The sequence below is a fragment of the Pristis pectinata genome, chromosome 5 (genome assembly GCF_009764475.1).
Source record: "Pristis pectinata isolate sPriPec2 chromosome 5, sPriPec2.1.pri, whole genome shotgun sequence".
Taxonomy (NCBI): domain Eukaryota; kingdom Metazoa; phylum Chordata; class Chondrichthyes; order Rhinopristiformes; family Pristidae; genus Pristis; species Pristis pectinata.
The window spans coordinates 83008957-83032469 of NC_067409.1; the positions used below are offsets into that span (position 1 = coordinate 83008957).

Sequence of the window (23513 nt, forward strand, 5' to 3'; positions counted from 1 at the left end):
GAGTAAACAGTATAAACCAAGTTTTATTTTGTGTCTGTTGTGTTAACTAGTTAGCAGATTAGCTCTCCCAATTTCAGCATGGCCCCAGATGTTGGCAAGAAAGACTTGGCAGGGTCAAGTGATCTGTTTGGTGCATGGGTTATTTCAGGGCGATTCTTCTGGTTTCATTCTTTTCATTGATATCTGTAGCAGTTTTGAAAGAACATTCCCTTGCTGGCTATTTCAAGAACTGTTGTAAGGCAACCACTGTGCTGTGGTTCTGCCTAGTTTCCCTGCACTATGACAGCTACTATACTTCCAAAGTGCTTCGCTAGTTGCAAGGTTCTTTGGGATTTCTTGAGGCATTATAAAACATTCTTATCAAGCAGATAGTTCTTAAATTGCAGATAGTTCTTTTTATTCATTTATAGGCTTTGCTGGCAAAGCCAAACCTTATTGTCCTTGTAGAACCTGGACACAGCAGCTTGCCATTTCAAGGGAGTGCTAAAGATCCATTGTAGTGTGGCGTGTCCGGAGTCACAGATCAGCTGCACAAGGACAGCAGATTCCTTTTTGGGGGTTGGGGGAATTATTGAACCATTGTGGTTAAGTATTCAAAATATTTCTCCACAGGAAAATAGCTAATTAAAAAGTCATAAGGCCTGAGTGTTCCTGCACAACACTCAGCCAGTAATTATATGGCGGAGATTAATTATAGTGCACATGGATGGAGGTGGATTGACTGACCACTTATGCCTGGAAACAGTGTCCAAACATTGTAGGCGAAGCAGCACATTTAATACTGGCATGACATGTTTACAAAAACAAAGGCTTCTAATTTCATGCAGATTACCTGTTCACTTCGCAGTCTTGATGCTGATTATTTTATGAGCAAATAATGGGAGGAGAGGAGAATTTTAAAATGTTATGGTGGTGAGGTTGGTGCAAATGGAGGAAGCTATGTGAAGAAATCTGCAGGATTACACACAAGCCTTCACACTCGTGTTGTTGTTCCTCCATCTCTGTACACACTAGCCGCCTGGTTCAGTGCTGAGGTTCAGGAAGCTCTCCTTAAAGAGATACTATTCACTGGCAGAGCCACTTACCTCCTACCTTTGCCAGTCAGAAAGATATAATAACCAGAATAATAGACCACAGAAACAGGCCCTTTGGCTCACCGAGACTTTGCCAACTATCAAGCACCCACTGCCTTCAATCCTGCACTAATCCCATATTTTATTTTATTATTCTCCACAATTTCACATCAACTTCCCCCAGACTCTAAATCTACAGGCTGGAGACAATCAACTGACCAACCCACATGGCTTTTGAATGAGGGAGGAAACTGGAGTACCAAGGGGAAACCCATTTGGTCACAGGAAGAAACATGCAAACTCCACATACAGACAGCACTGGGAAGGGATGGGGTCAGGAGTGAATTCAGGTTGCAGGAGTAGTGAGGCAATAGCTCTATCAGCTGCGCCACTGTGCTACCCACTTAATTGGAGGATTTGAGAGGGTGGATAGAAAGGAATATGGGAAAAGAAGTACCTATCCAGGCTCTCAAGCCCATGCCATCCTTCAATTAAATCATGGCTGTTATGTATCTTAACACCATTTATCCACAGAGATTCTGCAACAAGTTCCATTAAACTTTTGAAATTTTCAATTGAGCCAGCCTCAACAGCTTGAGAAAGGGTTCTAGATTTCCACCACACTTGTTTCGTGCCTCATCCAAAAACAGGTCCTTTAACTGTGCTTAATCACATCACCCTGTAATAGCCTTGCTCAAAATTTTAGTCATGCCTTTTTGTTCTGCATTCTCTCCCTGTTGGGGTAGATAGAGAGAAACCACCAACTCCTTTGATTATCTTAAACAGGTTACCCTTTAATCTCAGGCTCAGGAGAACACAAGCCCATTGATGCAATCTGCTTCCATCATACTATCCCTTCAATCCCGAGATCATTCTAGCAAATCTCTGGCAAACCCTTTTCCAAGACCAATATATGCTTCCTGAGGTACAGTCTCCCAAATCGGATTCACCAAATCAGAACTTCAACTAATCGTATTCCATCCCTTGAGATGAAGTCCAGCCTTTTCTTTATTTTGTACCTGTTCATTAGATTCTTATCTCCCTATGGAGAAGGCAGTACACACAGACATGTTTTAATTGGATGGCTGAATAGGCTTGGAAATAACTCAACCTTCTTGCATTCCTACAGTGGGGCAACATTGCTTAATCAACCATCCCCTCCCTCACCATTACACCCTACTTTGCTACAACTACTCCAGCCGCCTTGGTACCTTTTTGATGAAAGCCACAGAAAAAGTGTCCCAGGAGACAATCCCATGGTCCATGAGTTCAACAAACGCAGTCAGGGTGAAGGACAACATGTCCCCGAAGCTGAAAAGACAAATAATCCCCAAGTCAGTTCCAGCTATTTCAATTCTGACAACATAAGAAGAGTCTGAAACAATTTTTGAAGCAGGAAACAAGGGAAGAGAATAAAACAGAAGAAAGCTGACTGGTACCATAACAAGCCCTATGGGTAACGTAGTCGCCAGAAAGCATGAAGAGCAGAAGGGCAGCTGGAAGAGAAAAACTGAATTATGCCATTAACTTGATAAACAGCAACACTGCAATCTGAAAGGAAGTAGTATTAGTAGTAATAATACAAGGCAGGCGAGAGAACTTCATGCAATTCCCATGCGCTGGATTTCAAAATGGCTTTCAGATTAGGTCAGTAAACAGCTTCATCCACAGCTTTACAGAAAGAGAGTTACAGCCAAGAATGACAGCAGTATTGCAGTCACCTCTTTATTAGTAGCATGTTAGGGTACAGATTGAAAATTTTAAAATTTAGCTCACAGAACTGTATGCTGTTTCCTGAGCTGCACCATAAACAAGTGCTCATCAAGTTGCAGTTTGTGGAGTTCTGCCCTGGTCTATTATGTGTTACCTTTTCTGAGACAAGAGAATGCATGCACCAGGCTTGCTATGTCTTCACTTCTGTAATTAATCACACACCATCCTCTCATTGCACACATAGATTTTTTTTAATATAAGAATGAGGACTGCGTCCCTGGCCGTAAACAGCCCAAGTTCTCATCTGTGCTGCTGAAAAGACAATAAACATGAAGTTTGCTGGATCTTGTTGTCTGATGATTCACTAATAATGGCTTTGAGTCTCTCATGGTTATATTAGCCAGTACGAGGGAGCTTGAAAAAATTAACATTCCTGATTCCAGTGTAGCATCCTTATGAAATAATATCCACATAATATTGCAATAAATTGCCAAATAGTGCTCTTGTATTCTGATAACAGCCCAGCAACGCAAAATATTACTAAACACTGCCTGCACTTTTCCAAAGTGGGAAAATCCAATGCAACGAGCATTCTGCAGCATTGCATAAACAGCACAGAGATACCTGTCTAGATGAACTGGTTCATATAAAGATGCCAGTGAGGGAATGGTCATGGAGAGACACCTGGTCAAGATGTAAGAAAACTCCTTGATCTTATTCAAATAACTTCATGGGATCTTCAGCATCCACCTGAAGTGTGCAGGTGGTAATATCTTAAGGATCAACTTCATCAGCACTTCACCAACACCCAAACTCAGAACAGTGTCACGGGATTCAATTCCATAAATTCCCAGTTACAAAGTGTTAGATTACTTGCCAAATTTGATCATCTTAGCTCATAGGAAAAAATACCCCTAGTCATGAAATGTGTTTACAGATGCAATGCACCTTCAAATGAACCATTTATTTTCCAGGAAGTTGGCTAATTTCAATTTGGAGACCACAGCATGGTTGGTCAACTTGTTTTTTTCCCACAATTATCCATTTCCTCACTCATTTGGAGAGTGACAATGTTGCAAAATGACGAGGAAAGAGGAAAGTGCAGTGAGATTATTGTAGAGCTTTCTTAAACAGCTGGCACAGCCACAATGGACCAAATGCTGTCTAAGATGGCACTGTATAGGATGCCCAAGATGGTACTGTAAGGAAGCTAACTGCACATGTTGGAACCCACCATATACCAAATCTGAAAAATTCTGCATTATCACAAATAAAAAAGAGTATTTGAAACCCTATTAATTCTACATAAGCAGAACAGTCAACTTTCCAATTATAGTATGAAAGGTCACTGCAAATCAATATTTTCCAGTTGGCTGAACACAGTCACAGCTTATGCAGAATTAATTGTGCTGAATTCTAGCATTCATGGTATTTATTGTTCATACTGCTATCCCCATATTGAATCATGGGGCTTCAATGCAAGTTCAAACTGCGAAGCATTTCCAAAAGAAGTCTTAAAATTATCAATGGCATCATATGTGCAGCAAGATAGTCTGCTGGAGATGTGTAGATCATTCATGATTGATCTGTACACTAGACAAGAGTGAAGAACCTACTGTTCCTATAAAATGCAGCTTCCAAGGCTCAACAATTGCTGGATGCAGTAGTTTTTGCCTGCAGAGACTCATTTGTCATGAAAGTACAACTGTCACTTCATTTAAGTGGTCTATAGAGCAGTGAAGAGCCTTACTTTGTAGCAGCAGGGGTGGGTTTGAGTCCTTACTCTGCACAATCCACTAAGCTGAACCTCATATGGCAAAAGTTCAGAAAAGTGCCAAGAGACTTAGGGAAGGAAGTACAGAACTAAATCTTTAGGCAAGTGAAGGTTGGCTCACGAATGATGGAGTGTGAGAGGCCAGAATTAGACAGATATCTCAGAGTTTTTGAACTGGAAGAGATTCCAGAGTTATGGAGGCAAGGTCATGGAGAGATATGAATACATGGAAGAGGATTGCACCAACAGAAAAAACAGGGATGAATCTGTACTAAGAGTCCCCAAGGCATGCTGGCATTCTAACAATAGTTGTTTTGGAAATGCCTGCAACAAGAATTATAGAACATTTATGACACAAGAGGTTGTTATTCTGCCCATTGTGTCTGTGCCGCTCAAGAAAGATCTACCAACCTAATCCCATCTTCCTGCATTTGACCCACAGCCCTGCAGGTCAAGCAGAAGCAAAAGTGAGCTATAAAAGCATGGTGAGCACTAATAGAATGTCAGTTTGCCCTGCCTGTTAGGTGCTTAATGCAAAACATACGAACCAAAAGCTTGAGGGAAGCATGGAGCAGGAAGCAAACATTCCGTGGGTAAAGTGACACAGTTCCTTTGTGTATACCCGGGAAAGCCAACATCAACGTTGGCATAATTACAGTGCATGTTTCTGTTTAATGATTCAACTTAAAATAACCTTCTGAACAAGATTTACTTTTACAAACTGAATATTCACTCAGTTTTCAAAATCTATTTGTAAGAGTAGTAGTTATATAAAGAAAAGCATAAAAGTACATATTCTGGAAACATGAAATAAGAACAAAAAATACTAGAAATATTCAACAGATCAGGCAGCATCTGTAACAAGAGAAAAAGAGTTAACATATCAGATGAAAGACCTTACATGAGAGCTGATGCAGTATTAAATAGATGGCTAGTAAACAAAAACACACCAGACTTTGCAGTGAAACCAGTGATTACTGTATGTCTAGACTGGGAAAAGCAACAAAAGCTCAAAATGCACAAGGCTCATATTCCAGTCCACTGGTTATGTCCTTTTGTTAGTAAATCTACAATGGGCCTTGCACCCACTCCAGGCACTGACCGTGTAACATCTCCTCCAGGGAAGTACTTAAAATCCAGGTTCAATGCATAAAGGGATTGAGTCACAACAAGGCAAACCCTTGCCCCATTTTCTGTCCTTCAGAGTCAAAAGGTCAGGAAGATCAATCCAATTATTTCTCGACAGGCAGATTTCAAATTTGTTTATTTTGTAAAGCAGTATGAAATCAAACACAATCAGAGGAAGAGAGCGGTTAAAAACCATCAATTAAAAGGGAGAGGAAGTCTCATTTCTGAGTCACGAGGAAGAGATCACTTTCAATCCTCCCCCACCCCACTCCAAGTAAAGTGATCTCAGTTGGGGCAGTGATTAATAGAAGACATTAGAAACTAAAATATGGATGAGAAAAGTCATTATCCATCCAGTAACATCCTGCAGGCCACCCATCACAATAATGCCTTCCCAGGAGTCTGCCTATGATATACAGAAATCAAGCAATCATCTCTCTCTCTGTGAAGCAATGCCTGATCAGTCCCAAACCCTCGTTGCTTAAATGCTGCAGTCAGGTTGAGTCAATTATATCTTTTTCCAAACCTATCATTGTTTGCTTTCAAAATCCTATGTTTCTCCAGTTTTGGCAACGTCAATCTATTGATCCCAAAGATTGGCTTGGATTTCTATTTAGACCCTCTCTTTGCAGTCCAGTCAAAACTGAGCATTGTATTTACCGCGTAGTTTACACAGTATTGCAATCATCAGATGATCAACAGGTTGAACTACATGAAGTTCCATTTGAAGTTCTCTGATGACTGATCTTAATGAGTACCAAGACTACTAAGAATTAATCATCCTATTCCACCAAAATCTCTCAGATCCTGAACTTATACAAATTTCTGAACGTCTTATATATTTGACTTACGTGCATTACTTACATTCATCCACTTCTGTGCTTTATCCAGTTCCTTTTTGCCATTCTTAATTTTTTTTCCTCCAAGATCAAACACCCCTATTAATTACAAGTCAAGTGGTATTCCAACCAACTTGCACCAAGTTTCTAGGTCACTGATGTTAAATACAAGGAGTGGCAGTGATAGTGATGTTGTTGAATATCAGGAGTACTCTTGCTGGAGATGGTCATTGCCTGACACTTGGTGGCATTTAAGTGAATTTATCAGCCCTATGCTGCAATCTCGTCTAGGTCTAGCTACATTAATGTATGGAATGCTTAATTTCCCGAGGAGCTAAGAATGAAATCAACAGTGTACAAACATCCCCACCATTGAACTTATTATAGAAAGAAGGTCACTGAGGTAGTTGAAAATGGTTGGGCCTAGACACCTCCTTGTGGAACTTTTGCAATGATGCTCTGGGGCTGGGATGATTGACCTCTGACAAACATAAGCAGCTTTGTGTGAGGTATGACTTCAAGCAATGTCGTTTTCCTTTTGATGCCCATTGATGTCAGTTTTACCAGGTTTTCCTTGATGCCACACTTGGGTCAAATGTTGCCTTGATGTCAAGGGCAGTCACTCTCTCCGACCTCTAGAATTCAGCACTTTGGTCCAAATTTGTACCAAGGCTGTGATGAGATCTAGAGCCAGTGGTCCTGTTGAAATCAAACTAAACATCAATGAGCAGATTACTGGAGACCAAGTGCCACTTGACAGCTCTGTTGATGACACTTTCCAACACTCTGCTGATAACTGAGAGTAGATTAACTGGGCAGTTGTTAACTGGATTAGATTTATCCTGTTTTTTGTCTGTTGTTCATAACTTCCAATAGATGCCAGTGTTGACACTGTACTGGAATAGCTTGCCTAGAGGTGCAGTTAGTTCTAGAGCGCAGTACTTCAACTGGAATGATGTCTGATCTCATAGTCCTCATAGTATCCCAGTACTCTCAGCCATTCCTTGATATCACAGAGTAAATCAAATCGGCTGAATACTGTTCTATGTGAAGGTGGGGATCACAGGAGGAAGCCAAGATCAATCACCCATGCAGTACCTCTGGCTGAACATGGTTATGAATGCATCAACTTCTTTAAGTGACTGCTTGCTAGGCCCTGCCATTGAGAATGGGGATATTCTTCGAACCTACTCACTCCTCCTCCCAGTAGCTATATAATTGCCCACCAGCAGTCATAACTAGATGTATCAGGTCTGCAGAACTTTGATCTGATCCAATGGATGTGGGGTTATTTAGCAACATCAAATGCATGCTCTTTTTTGTTATTTATTTTTTGTCCTGCATCACAGCCTCAATGGTTCTCAAACACATTTTCAGACATTCCCATGCTATTCCCAATTGCACTCCTCATTGAGCCAGGGTTTATTCCCTGGATTGATTATAATGATAGAATCCATTGGAGCTTCTCCATTCAAGTTGTATGCTCTGCTGTTCAATGTCATGAAGTTATATGGTCTGTTTATAATGCTCTTCATATATACTTGGCTTCAAAACCATTTGATAACTAAAGCAGGTGGTTCAGGGGATATCCACCAAGACCAAACCAATCCCCTAGGCAAACCAATCTACACTATACTTTGTAAAAAAATTCTTGTCAGAGTCCTCCCTTTCTCCTTAGTATAAAGGACTTAACATTTTCAGTGAAATTCTAATTTTGCGGGGAGAGGAAAAGAAACACTGAGAATTCAACACAACCAAAATAAATACGAAATTCACCAATACTCAAATACCATTTATAAATTCGAAGATAACACCATTGCTGTTGGTAAAATCTCAGATGGCAATGAGCAGGCGTAAAGGAGTGAGATAGATCAGCTGGTTGAGTGGCGTCACAACAACTTTGCACTCAATATCAGCAAGACCGAGGAACTGATTGTGGACTTCAGGAAGGGGAAGTCTGGAGAATACACACCAGTCCTCACTGAGGAGTCAGCAGTGGACAAGGGTGAGCAGCTTTAAGTTCCTGGGTGTCAACATCTCCGAGGATCTGTCCTGGGCCCAACACATTGATGCAATCATGAAGAAGGCACGTCTGCGGCTCTACTTTGTTAGGAGTTTGAGGAGATTTGGTATGACACCAAAGACTCTTGCAAATTTCTATAAATGTACGGTGGAGAGCATTCTGACTAGTTGCATCACCGCCTAGTACGGAGGCGCCAATGCACAGGATTGCAAGAGGCTACAGAAGGTTGTAGACTCAGCCAGTTCCATCACGGGCATAACCCTCCCCACCATCGAGGACATCTTCAAAAGGCAGTGCCTCAAGAAGGCTGCATCCATCATTAAGGACTCCCACCATATGGGACATGTCCTCTTCTCATTATCACCATCAGGGAGGAGGCACAGGAGCCTGAAGACCCAAACTCAATGATTCAGGAGCAGCTTTTTCCCCTCTGCCATCAGATTTCTGAATGGTCCATGAACCCATGAACACTACCTCATTGTGATTTTATGTCTTTGCACTGCTTGCTGCTATAAACAACACATTTCACATCATATAAGACGGTGATAATAAACTTGATTCTGATAGCTGTTTAATGTTAAGATCCTTATCAGTGAAATCCCTAGTTTCACATAAAATCTTAACTAAAAAAAAGGTACCAAGATCATTAATTACAATCGACCAAATGACTTTCATCAAACGGCTCCCCGTGAATGGTTTAGAAAAATGGAGAGTTTTATTACCCAACCAAGAGATGGTGCCTGAATACTGGCCCTCGGACAGTAGATTGAATTTAAGCAAACAAGTAGCAATTTTCACTGCAAAAGACATTCTCCTTCTACGTCGCACTAAGCTCAGAACTTGGCCTCTGAAGTATCTAGCTATAGTGCAGCAGAGAGTAACTGAAACAGTTTAATTCCTGACCTGTAGCTGGAGGATTTTAAATACTTTTGTTAGGTAGTCCCATGAATTTATGGTGATATTTGGGGCAGCAGTAATCCTGGCAGTTACAGTACTTCATGGTGACACACTGGATATAGCCAATTTTTAAATACATTAGAGGGACATTCAGTCATTTTTATGTGGACTAGCAACAATTTTCCCTGGTCTGCAATTCATGATTTAGGCTCTCAAAGGCAGAATGTAGCCATTCACTACTTCTCTCCCACGAAATCACATCCCAGGAGTTCTTTCACTAAAGCTTAGGGTCCATAACTCATCTTCATCCTTTTTAGCATCTCCAAGTTCATTTAAAGATTGGCTGTAACTCAGCTTCACCATCAGGATGCTTTGTTCATTGTGCTTTTACACTACAGTGTTAAGGCTAGAACTGTATTACTGGCAACAATCTAAACAATTTTTACAACAGAACCTTTACTATGCAATTGTGAAAGATAAAATTAACCAACTGGCTTAGTAACAACATATCAAACAATCACTCAGGCCTCATTACAGAGCAGCTACACCAGCTTATGGGTCTGTCTTGTTATACCAGAAAGCTTCATGAAATGGCACTAAAGCAGGGCCGAAGTCTGCCTGGAAGGAGGTGGGGAACAAAGTTCTTCAACTTTGAACCTTTTACCTGTAATGACACTCTAATTCACTCAACAAAGTGTAGATTTTCTTTTGCAGAGTTAGTAATTCAGAATGCGAATTTATTGCATTAAAAAGAAATCATATCTTCTGGTAAGGATTTACAGCTCAAGGATTTGACATTTATAGCCCAGCAAGTGCCTTGAACATTTTTAGTCAGTGTACTTCTGGATCACATACAATCTGATTCTGGAATCTTGCGTTAGGAAAGCAAACCGCCTGGACAAAGAAGTGCAAACAAAAGGCCGCTTTTTAGTGGACAGAGGAGAAATCACTGAGGTGCCCATTGCATGCACACACAAAGCACTGCACAGAGTGAGAGGCGACAGATCAGAGAGGGAAGCGTTATTGGAAAGTGTAAGGGCTTGATTTCCAACCATGCAGTGAGAGTACACAAAGTGACTGTCCAATTGGATTCTTACCAGGGCTTCATAATCTTCTGTAGTTTCTGATACCGTCTGCAAAAATTTAAAAACTTTCACATATTACACAGTTCTCCAAAAATACAACTTACATAGACTGGCAATAGGTCAGCTTTGCACCTTGAATTTTTTTCCTTTGCTCTCTTTCAGAAAAGTTCACAAGCTGAAGAGATATTTTAAATACAACCCAAAGTAGCTTTTAAAGCCAAGACTAAACGAGAATAAACTAGACTAAACTAAACTCCCCACTCAGAATAATTTCATTGGCTAACACTGATGGAGCAATACAATGGTTTTCCAAACCTCAGCAAAAAGCCTTGAGTGAGTAACGTGTGCAGAGAGAAATGTAAACATTATTTGTTAAGCCCCACTCCATCCCCAGCTTGGGGAATTTGGGAGAAACAGTGAAAAAAATATTCACAATTATTGTGCACAAAATTCCATTATACTCTCCAAACAAAAATAAACAAGAGTTGTAAAGGCAAATCATATAGCATGGGAGAAGATTACATGGCCAATGATGACTCTTCCCATTTGCTATCCAGTTAGTCCCATTTCCCTGTTCCTTCTCCATAAAATCTGCACCTATTCCTATTAAGGCATTTGAAGTTGCTTCATCAAGTCTTGTATGCCATGCATTCAGGTTCATTTCAACACATTGCAGAAAATAATTCTCATTTCCCTTCTGGCTTCTGTTGCATAAATTAATTACTGACAACCCCTGCTTGCAAAAGAGTTTCTCTCTACTTAGTCTACCGATACTTAAACTCTACTTACACAACGTCCTATTCTGTCTCCCTACTCGAGGAGTTTTGTCAGGAATGTAAAAGCAACTGACTTTCGACAAAATTTTTGCTGCAAGCACAAGTGAAATGGCAGGCAAAAAGTTTTCCAGAAGAGCTGTGCTGACAGCAGAGGCTTGAATGCAGCTTGCAGTATGTCAGGCAGATTCACAGCACTTCCAACACCCAGTGGTTGGCACATGAAATCCACAGAAATTGTCAAGGAATTGCTATTGGCACATCCAGCTGTATCTGTGCCAGCTCCCATTAGGCCAATCCCATTCCTCTGCAAACTATCTTCCCTCATGCTGAAACAATTTGGTGGGAATTGAACCCGGGTCACTGGTGCTATAATAGCGTTACACTAACTACTACATGACTATGCCGCCACTACGTGGAACAGAAGAGGAGTTGAGGCCAGCATAGATCATATTAAATGGTGGGGCAGGCTTGAAGGGCCTGATGGCCCATTCCTGCTCCTATTTTCTTGTGCCCTCATGAGGGCAGTTTGGCGTCATATTTAGGCCAGAGTTTAAGACAACCAGATGAGATCTTACCAACACTCCAGCAGTTTCACTATTGCTTTCTTAACACAGTCCCCCTCATGAAAATAAATTTAGAAACTTCATGAATCCCACAAATTTATGTGAACATTTAATATGATCTTTGTGTAAAGACCTAAACGGAAGTATTGCATTACCAGTGTAGTTGATAAAGAAAATTGATAAATGTGACTTTTTGTCAGAACACAATAATATAAATGTTGAACTAAGTTTGACACTTGTTCAGTTCATAAAACTTGTAAGCAATTCACTGTTTAAAAAAAAACAGAATTAAACATTGTGCTTCATTAAGAAAGATACCAACACTAGATATTCAAAACAGTATTGGGTTCAATTCTATATTAGGTTATTGTAATAAATCAAGTTAATAACTGTCCAAGATGTTTTCTTTTGACAATAGTTATTATTTCAGTGGGCGGCACGGTAGCGTAGCGGTTAGCGCGACGCTATTACAGTGCCAGCGATCGGGGTTTGATTCCCATCGCTGTCTGTAAGGAGTTTGTACGTTCTCCTGTGTCTGTGTGGGTTTCCTCCGGGTGCTCCAGTTTCCTCCCACATTGCAAAGACGTACGGGTAGTTTAATTTGGGTTTTAAAAAAAAATGGGCGGTGCGGACTTGTTGGGCCGGAAGGGTCTGTTACCACGTTGCAAGTAAAAAAAAATCAAAAAAAAAATTCCCTCCTAAAAGCCCGCATTAATTCTTACAAGTAGCGAGTTCCACATTATCATCACTTTCTGCATAAAAAAGGTTTTCCTTCACATTGCCCTTGTAGCTGTCACCTTTTAAATCTGTTCTTGAACCATCACTAATGGGAGCAGCTTCGCTCTACTTAGCCCATCTAAACCTCCATTTACTACATCTACACCTTGAACATCCCTAGTCTCCAGATTTCCAAGAGATGCTGGATGTGCCTTAGAAAATGTTGCTGTGTAGAAACAGTGGAAGATTCCAACCACTGTGTCACATTCTCAATGCTATTAACCTCACATGGAATGGCATTGAAATTTATGGAATAGAAACACACCATTTCTGTGTACGCTCCGCACAGATCTCCTCACCTTCTTCTTTATCTCACCCTGCCAGCATGTCTTCCTAATCTTTTCTCCTGCTGTTATATCCAGCTTCCTCTTAATGGCCTTTAGTGTGGTTTGCCTCAAATAATCTATATGGTAGCGAGTTCCACATTCTCAAATTCTTGATATATCTGCAGTATTATCAGCAATACTGGTTACATAAAAATGCATGTAGCAAGTAGATTTTAAAATACATATTTACATCAATAATATGTCCAGAATATTGATCACCCAGATTATTTTTTTTATTCTTATGCAAATTCATTCCTAAAAATATTTGCGTAGTCCTTCTCCCATAAGTCAATTAGTAAATGTACCCACCTCTTCTCTCCAGTGCTACACTACTTAATTTGAGGAAGTCCCAGATTCATTTCCTGATCTATGAATGGAAGAGGCTTGCACTGATTTGGTGCCTTTCATGCCCCTTTTGAGATCACCCTAAATTGCTTTGCAGCAAATGCAGAAGCCAATTTGTGCATAGCAAGCTCCCACAAACGTGAGAATGATCCAGATAATCAGCTTCAGAAAAACATTGACTCAAAAATGCTGGTATGGTCACTCAGGATTATTCCTCGTGTTTCTTCCAAAACAGCCACGTCCAAAAAGAAAGGGCCTTGGCAATGTATCAGTCTGAAAGATGGCACCTCTGATCGTGCAACAACACCTCAGAACCGAACTGGATTTTTGTGTTTAAGTCACTAGAGAAAGGCCTGAACTTGGCTTAGAACCTTCTGACTCAAAGGCAAGAATGCTACAGACTGAGAAATGGTGACACTATAATAAATCTTCTAGCAGGACACAGGGACCCCAAATTAAAAGTCAAGAGACAGCAGACTTGTTTTTACTCTTGATTAACTTTTTGCAGAAGTGCCAGCAGATAGACCTTACAGAGTACAAGAACACGTGTGGCTCTTGTTGCTGACCAGACCATAAATCCTCATTGACTAGAGTTTGTCCTGAAGGATGGACACATGGGATAAGCATTAGTGAACTACAGGTATCAAGAATCAGTGCTTCTGTGGGAGCAGGGAGAAAATCATTTAATAAAACAGCACACTGCGTACAAGTGAGAAATGTCCTCCACTCAAAAAGTAAACAGTTCAAAGATGCAGTGCATTGAGAATTATGACAGCTTTATCATTAACCACCGGTTCCACAGAATCACAGTGATTTCATTAATAATCAATCCCTGAATGGCCTTGCATGGCTGGACACTAAGCAACCAATTCCAACAGATGCAACAACATGGCAAGGATCCAGTGTAAATACTTCTCCAGCATCCACCACTCCCCCCACCCCACCACCACCAGACAAACAAACAGGCAGCAATACTGGAAAACCCAGATTACCCCTCTATCCATCTGATCATTTTACTGTGTAATCTGATTGGATACCAAGAAGACATGGATTTGAATTTTTTTAAATCACGTTACATTATAAATGCAAGTTACAATAAATAAGTTTCCATCTAACCAGAGAGTAGCAGCATTTCAACTTAAACTATGTGATATGATTTCAGTCGAGGATACCAGCTGAACAGGAAGCCACTTTGCCTTCTGTTCCTGTTTACAGTCCGGCTGCACCCTCTGGACAATGTGTGAATGTTCGCTGCAGGGCCAGACAGGCTCAGGAGTGGTTCAGCTTAAAGCCCAACTTCCATCTTATTTTAGAATATTCTTGAGTTCTGAAAATATTATGAAGAATCTCTATTCCAAAGCTCACTGTGAGATTATTGAGTGATTTTAAACAAATATGAAACTGGTAGTTTCTGTTCCAGCCATTTTGTAGCAATCAACCATGTAAAGAAGGTACATGACTAACATACTAGCTCTTCAACTGAAGCTAGCTGCTCTAATTCCATTCCTTAACCTTTCTGAGCTCCCAGCATCTCTATCAATGAGCTGCATTCTATGCTAGTCCAGCTGGTATGACCAATCAAGTCAAACAAGACTTGACATTTATAGAACCAAAAGCACTGTGGAAAAGGAGCCAGAAAATTGCTCCATTGTAGCGGTTGCTACCGCGGAATAAAACAAGACTCTACTCGGAGGATTGCCAAACAGAACTGGTTTATTTTCCCGCCTTGTGCGGGCCCTTTAAGGGAGAATGTTCCCGCCCAAAACAACCGGCAATGACGTAAGTCCTACGTCATCAGGACTTTCCCGCCCGCGGGTTCTCCCCGTCGCTCGAAAAGACGAGGCCCGCCGCCATCTTGGGCCTCGTCGCTCCGACGCCGTGCGACCCGACTGCCGAGCCAGTTCGCCCGACTAGACGGTGAGTCGCCACACAACCCCCCCCAGAACCGGCGAGACAGTCCCCAAAGTCCGTGGGCTGTGCCAGCTGCCGCTTAGGGGGGCGGCCTCTGCGTCGCGGCGTGGCAACCTCGACAGGCTGTTGCAGATCCAAATGGGCCGGTTTGAGGCGATCCGCCGTGAAAACCTGTTCCCTGCCTCCAATGTCCAAAATAAAAGTGGATCCGTTATTCCGTATGACTCGGAACGGTCCCTCATATGGTCGTTGCAATGGCGCCCGAGGTGTGCCCCTGCGAACGAAAACAAACTTACAGTCCCGTAGTTCCTTGGGCTGGCAGGATGGGGCTTGACCGTGCCGTGAGGTGGGAATCGGGGCCAAGGCACCAAGCTTCTCGCGCAGTCTTTGTAGGACTGCTGGGGGTTGTTCCCCTTGGTCCCGAAGGGCAGGTATGAAATCCCCGGGGACAACTAGTGGTGCCCCGTATACAAGCTCAGCTGATGAAGTGCGGAGGTCTTCTTTGGGGGCAGTGCGTATGCCGAGCAGGACCCAAGGCAGCTCGTCAACCCAGTTAGGACCCTTTAGGCGGGCCATCAAGGTCAATTTCAGATGGCGGTGAAAACGTTCCACCAACCCATTTGATTGAGGATGGTAGGCCGTGGTGGTGTGCAGCTGCGTCCCTAGCAGGTTCGCTAATGCAGCCCAGAGACTGGAAGTGAATTGGGTGCCTCTGTCTGAAGTGATGTGGGCCGGAACGCCAAAACGTGACACCCAAGTTGTGAGCAGCGCCCGGGCGCAGGAATCAGTTGTGATGTCAGCCAGGGGGGTTGCCTCAGGCCACCTCGTGAACCAGTCCACGATGGTAAGGAGGTACCGGGCTCCTCTTGAAACCGGCAGAGGGCCCACGAGGTCGACGTGTATGTGGTCGAACCTCCTACAGGTAGGCTCGAACTGCTGTGGTGGGACCTTGGTGTGTCACTGGATTTTTGACGTCTGGCAGTGCGGACAAGTCCTGGCCCACTCACTGACCTGTTTGCGCAGGCCATGCCAGACAAACTTGCTGGCAACCAGTCGGACAGTAGATCTGATGGACGGGTGCGCCAACCCATGTACCGAGTCAAAAACGCGTCTCCGCCAGGCTGCAGGGACTATAGGGCGGGGCTGACCAGTCGCAATGTCGCAAAGTAGGGTCCGCTGACCTGGACCAACCAAGAAATCTCGGAGCTGCAGACCCGAGACGGCGGTTCTGTAGCTGGGCAGTTCGTCATCGGCTTGCCGTGCGTCAGCTAGGGCCGTGTAGTCGACACCCAAGGATAGGTTGTGGATGGTTGGTCTGGAAAGTGCATCAGCAACGACATTATCCTTTCCGGAGACATGTTGGATGTCAGTTGTGAACTCAGAAATGTAGGATAAATGTCTCTGCTGATGAGCTGACCAGGGATCGGAGACTTTGGAGAAGGCAAAGGACAGAGGCTTATGATCGGTGAAAGCGGTGAAAGGCCTGCCTTCTAGAAAGTATCGGAAATGCCGGACCGCCAGATACAGCGCTAGAAGTTCCCGATCAAAAGCGCTGTACTTCAGTTCGGGCGGTCTAAGGTGCTTGCTGAAAAATGCCAAGGGTTGCCAGCGGCCTTCGAGTAGCTGTTCCAGTACCCCACCCACCGCGGTGTTGGACGCGTCTACCGTGAGGGCAGTCGGGACGTCAGTCCTGCGGTGTACCAGCATCGTGGCGTCTGCCAGGGCGTCTTTGGCCTTAACGAAAGCAGCCGCAGCCTCGTCAGTCCAGGTGATGTCCTTGCCCTTACCAGCCAGCAGCGAGAACAGAGGGCGCATGATACGGGCTGCTGCAGGGATGAAATGATGGTAAAAGTTGACCATCCCAAGGAATTCCTGTAGGCCTTTGACTGTGTCGGGGCGGGCAAAATGGCGGATAGCATCCACTTTGGCGGGTAGGGGTGTTGCCCCGTCGCTGGTGATTTTGTGGCCGAGGAAATCGATAGAGTAAAGTCCGAATTGGCACTTGGACGGGTTAATCGTGAGGCCGAAATCGCGGAGGCGGGAATACAGCTGGCGGAGGTGGGAAAGGTGTTCCTGGCGGTTACGGCTGGCGATCAGTATGTTGTCCAAGTAAATGAACACGAAGTCCAGGTCTCGGCCTACCGTGTCCATCAGCCACTGGAAGGTCTGCGCGGCGTTCTTAAGGCCGAATGGCATCCGAAGGAATTCGAACAGGCCGAATGGGGTGATAATCGCAGTTTTGGGGACGTCATCCGGATGGACCGGGATTTGGTGGTATCCCCGAACGAGGTCCACTTTGGAAAAGATGCGGGCCCCATGTAAGTTCACTGCGAAGTCCTGGATGTGAGGGATGGGATAGCGGTCCGGGGTGGTGGCGTCATTCAGCCTGCGGTAGTCGCCGCAGGGCCTCCACCCTCCGGTGGCTTTGGGGACCATGTGCAGGGGGGAGGCCCAGGGGCTGTCTGACCTGCGAACAATCCCCAGCTCCTCCATGTGACGGAACTCTTCCTTTGCCAGGCAGAGCTTGTCTGGAGGTAATCGTCGTGCTCGGGCATGAAGGGGTGGCCCTGTGGTAATGATGTGGTGTCGTACCCCGTGTGTGGGCCTAGAATTTGTAAACGAAGGTGCCAAAATCGATGGGAATTCGGCTAGGAGCTTGGCGAAATCGTCGCCAGAAAGGGAAATGGAGTCCAGGCGCGGGGCTGGTGGGCTGATTTCTCCCAGGGGATAGGTCCGGAGAGTGCTAGAGTGGACTAACCGCTTCCTTCGCAGGTCAACTAACAGGTTGTGGGCCCGAAGGAAATCGGCTCCTAGGAGTGGTCGGGCGACGGTGGCAAGGGTAAAGGTCCAGGTAAAACGGCTGCCGCCAAAGTGTAATTGAAGTGTACGGGTGCCGAAAGACCGTATCGTTGTACCGTTGGAGGCATTGAGTAGAGGACCTGGTGGCCTGTCACGAGTGTCGCGGCCTGTCGGGGGCAAAATACTGACCTCCGCTCCAGTATCAACGAGGAAACGCCGTCCAGATTTCTTGTCCTGAACGAAGAGGAGGCTCTGTCGGCGGCCAGCCGCCGTAGCCATCAGTGGCGGCTGGCCCTGGCGTTTCCCTGAAACTTGCAGGGTGGGCGGCATCGACGGGCCTCCGCACCCCACCTCTGATGGTAGGAGCACAGCTGGTCACCCGTGTCGTCGTCTGCGTTCCTGGGGCGTGGCTGCTCGGTTGCTGGGGCCGGGCGAGGCGGGCGTTGGGCTCGCGGCCTGGTGATTTGACTGACGGACAAACCGCTCTCGCGCTTGGCCCTCCACAGGACATCTGCCCGGGCGGCCACCTCACGGGGATTGCTGAAGTTGGCGTCAGCTAACAACAAGTGGATGTCATCGGGGAGCTGTTCGAGGAAGGCCTGTTCGAACATCAGGCATGGCTTGTGTCCCTCGGCCAATGCCAGCATCTCATTCATTAGGGCGGATGGGGATCTGTCCCCCAGGCCGTCCAGATGAAGCAGGCGGGCGGCGCGCTCACGACGGGAGAGGCCGAAGGTCCGGATCAAAAGGTCTTTGAAAGCCAGGTACTTATCTTCCTCCGGAGGCGACTGGATGAAGTCTCCAACCTGGGCTGCTGTCTCCTGGTCCAGAGAGCTAACCACATGGTAGTACTTCGTGGAGTCGGAGGTGATCTGCCGAAGGTGGAATTGCGCTTTGGCCTGGTCAAACCAGACGCTGGGCTGAAGTGTCCAAAAGGTGGGCAGCTTGAGGGCCACTGCGTTGGCTGCTGCGCTGTCGTCCATTTCGCGGGTCCAAAAGCCGTTTGGACCGTCGGGGTCACCAATGTAGCGGTTGCTACCGCGGAATAAAACAAGACTCTACTCAGAGGATTGCCAAACAGAACCGGTTTATTTTCCCGCCTTGCGCGGGCCCTTTAAGGGAGAATGTTCCTGCCCAAAACAACCGGCAATGACGTAAGTCCTACGTCATCAGGACTTTCCCGCGCGCGGGTTCTCCCCGTCGCTCGGAAAGACGAGGCCCGCCGCCATCTTGGGCCTCGTCGCTCCGACGCCGCGCAACCTGACTGCCGAGCCGGTTCGCCCGACTAGACGGTGAGTCGCCACACCATGAAAGTTAAATAGTGAGAGCCCCTTGGGCTCCAGGACCTCAACAACTTAACTCACTCTCCTCGTCTCCTTCTGTACACTTCAGTTTTCTAATTTTCTGCAACCTTTCTCCAGCTGTAAAAGTTAGTTAGCTAATGAGCTAATAGCCTATGCTTATTCCCCCAAGCCCATTAAACCATCAGCAGGAAATACTGCCCACTCCAAACACCAGACTTCATCTGGCAAAAAAAGGAAGTTACTCTACCCTACTTTAGAACTGTTGATTCTCTTTCTCAGCAAAATATAATCACAAAGATGTCATATCAGATCATCTAGCCTTATTTCCTCTGTGCTTGGATAAAATTCTTTAACTTGAAAACTTGAGCAGAACAACTGCTGCACATCGGGCTAGAAATGAGCACACTGCTACCCGAGTGAGACAGAAAAACAGGTGAACCAAGAGCAGGCAATAAATTAACAGCCTCTGTGACAGCAAAGCCCACAGTGATGAAGTGTTGCGTACTGGCCTCCCTGAATAGTAGCAGCAAGTTCCTCTTCACCCAGACCATACAAAGCTTAAAATAAACCAGCTTTGTTTCTCTGAACTGGCAAAAATTTATCTCTGCCACAAATCTAATTCAAATAGTTATACTTCTCTCCCCCACAGTTACTACCATCCCCAAAAGTCAACAAGTACAGATATTACTTTCTATAGCCACTTCCATTATTTCTCTTCTCTCCCATTATAATTACTGATCATGCCTTCAATACTTACTCCCACTCTGTCCTGAAACTGTGCTTGAGCTGAGAGGTTAAAGAAAAATTGAATACAGAACATATTAATAGTTTATCGTATTTAAAAAGAGGCGATAAGCAATCACCTGCTTAACTAGGAAGTAAAATGAAAAAAGAAATGCACCACTAAATGGGCATATTCAAAAGTCTAAACCCTCAGTGTACTGTCACTACTCCCTCACAAACAAGAACACAACTCCTTCAAAAGACATAGGCAACAGAACTGAATAAATATCAAGATCCTCCAACATTCTGCCTCCTGGTGGTGCACAGATTAGGCTTGATTACTTTTGTGAACTTCTTCCAAATGTCACATGATCTCACACAAAACAGACAGAAGCTTGGGAGGATCCACACTGCCTGGGCTGACAGGGACATGGGCACTCTTGCAGCCCTGAGTACACCTCATTACCAATAGTCAGGATTTTCTCTCCCCAATGTTGATAGCATTTAAGGATTCCATTGGCATTTGTTTAACTCGGTGCCAACATGCATGTGCAAAAGTGAAGGGGCACCTTAAAACTCTCTGCCCCACAAACTGGTACTGTTCACTCCCTGACCTACTTTGGCAGCTGAATGGTGAGTGGGATATTAGGGTCACCCTTTCAGGAAAGATTTACATATTGCATTTAGACACTGTCAAAAGGCATGCCCCTGTTGCTGAGAAACTGCCTGCAGCATTCCATAAACAGCACACAAACAGAAGAGCGGGACCAGCTGGCAGCACAAATGAGGGCACTTCTGGACAAAATGACTCACATTATACTCTACAAAAAAAAATTGCATGAATCACAAAGGACTTTTGCTGTTGTGTAGTGTGGTTCTGTTCAGTAGAGGTTGTGGCCTATGCTGAAATCTGTGGGCTCACCATCCATGAACTTGCTAGCAGTTCCATTCTAATTTATTTTATAACAAGCAGCAGCATTAAGGAACCACACAGAGGAAGCTGCCAGCCTCACACCTGTAATAGTGACACTGCGAGGGACTGGAGACCCCTCTGAAGCCCAGAGAGCTGGTGGATGAGTTGCATACAGAATCTAAGTTAGTTGAAACTAACTTCCACAAACTGGGTTGGAAGTTTGCAGAATCAACAATTCTATGATTTTACAAGGCACCAGAGGCTGCCATTCAGTCTGTTGCCTCCATGCTGGCTCTTTGTGGAGCAATCCCATCAGTCCCAACACCTTTCTCTTTTTCTGCAGCCCTGAAGTCATCCCCTCTTGACTGCCTATTTAATTCAGGACACCAGACTACACTTCTGGCCTCCACGTCAAGTCCTGCTGTGCAGCACAGTGGCAAATCAACTGTCACTTATTAATTCCTGGATTCAGAAGGTCCAGAATTCAGTAGGAATGGCTGAATGGCAGTAGTTCCCTTTGGAACTGCTGGCTACAGTCAGGAAGATTGAGCTCAATGTCTTTTCACATATTTGATTAGAATCTGACAGGTGGCATGGGAGTGTGAAGTTATCAGTGGGCAACCAGTGGCAGGCTGCTCAAGAAGACTTTAGGAAAACTGGAAAAAAACTCTGTAGCAAATCTGCTGATTCTTGGGAAAACATCAGACCTTCCCAACAGGGGTGGTGGTTATGCTTCAGGACCAATAATTCAGACAGTACATGTTTCAGTTTGCACCACTAGGAGTTTAAGAAGTTGAATTCGTTCTGGAAAATGAGTTAGTCATTAGTACCTCAACCAGTTCAGGGATGGAGGAAGGAAAGGTGCTGTCCTAACCTGGTCTGACTTGATGATGATTCACCATCATGCCCGACTCTAAACTGCCCTCTGAAATGCCTAAATAGCTGCACTATGGAATGCTCACCTTGCCACTGACACACACATCCCAAGAATTAATGGAAAAAACGTTTTTTAAAACTGCAAAATTGAAATCCAAGTGCATGGATTTTTCAGGTGATTTAATTACTTTATTCACATTGCAATACATAGTTTACAACTCCTTCCTCTGTCCCTACCCCAATGTTGGCATCCTAATCGTTAATGCTTTGTGCCACTCATTATCCACTGAACCTCATTCTTCCCATCCAGCTGTTTACTTTAACTAGACCTCAGGGCTACAGCCGAGATGTACAGACACTTACTCAGATCCACTTTCCACCATCTGAGTTAGGAGGGAGATGCCGTCAAGGTTAATGAACTCCTGGGCAAAGGTGATGTCACGGGAATGACTAGCCAAGTCTTTCAGTGCTTCCAACTTGGCATCCATGCTGGAAGACTGGATTCTTTCATGGAGTGCCTGTGCAGTTTGTGTCTAGAAAAGTAATATGGAGACAAGAACAAAAAGAAACATGGCAGAAAGTGTACTCAAGGCAAAAACCTTCTTAGTTTCTGCTCCCTCTCAAATAAATTGATCCAAAATAGAGCACAGTTCCATGGAAAGCAGAACTCTCCCGATACATAAATCAACCAGACATTTTTCATAGAGGAAGGGTTAATCCACACAAAGGATCTACAGATTATTCAACATTACAGCCAAGTTCCATACAGCCTTCATCAAATGGGTAACTTGTATTAGGAACCCTAGTTAATATTCTCCACACCAGCTGGAATGGTCACTAATGGAAATCTCAGAGGAAAACAGCATTTAAAAATTAATATGGGGACAATGCAAAACAGCCCATGTAGTACTTCCCAACATCCAGCGCAAGCTTGGCTCAGCATGTAGAAAACTTATCTTCAGGGAAAAAAATTGTGCGCACTAGGCCCACCTGAGACCGGAACAGAAACTCCAGGCTGATATGCCAGTGTAGTGCTGAGGGGATGCTGCCCTGTCACGTACTGCCTTTCCTTTGTAACATTAAACCAACATTTTGCCTGGTCTCTCAGGTCAACATAAAAGACCTCATGGCATTATTTTTATACAGAAGGTGGGGAGCTCTCTCCCTATGTCCTGGTAATGCATTCCTCAATAAATACTTCTAAAACATTACCACTTCTATAAGTTTTTTGTGTTTCTTTATAGAGCGAGTGCCAAATTCTGTAAGCAGACTGACCCTTGAAGATAATCTGAGGGCTGCTGCTTCAGTGGAAGATTATGATCCCAATTCATTCTCAAGGGAGAAGTCTTGAAAATGACTGACCTTCCCATGCTTAAACATTTTCTCCCTCCCCTCAAAAGGTGAGAGATTCAAAATGAATCATTTGTTTTTAAAAGGTCTGTTACACAGTTTTTAACTCTTGCCCGTCTACTCTCGATATAGTTCTTGTTTCTCACTGTCAGATAAAGCATGACTTGAATTCACAGAATGCCTTTTGTGGCCTCTACATGACCATAGTGCTAGGCACCAATGAAGTGCTTTTACGCAAGTGTCACTCTTGTGACAGTTATTACCACATTGCTGCTTGTGTAAGCTAGTAGCCAATTTATGCGCTGCACAATTACACAA

The 23513-nt window shown here is 44.3% G+C and overlaps 1 protein-coding gene across 1 annotated transcript in view; it reads right to left on the bottom strand.

The window, feature by feature from the left end:
- LOC127570593 (engulfment and cell motility protein 1-like) overlaps positions 1-23513 on the bottom strand; it is a 188106-nt gene that overhangs the window by 121386 nt on the left and 43207 nt on the right. Inside the window, 3 exon segments of the mRNA XM_052016288.1 lie at positions 2285-2384; positions 10545-10580; positions 22209-22378. Coding sequence (XP_051872248.1) covers positions 2285-2384; positions 10545-10580; positions 22209-22378 — 306 coding nt within the window.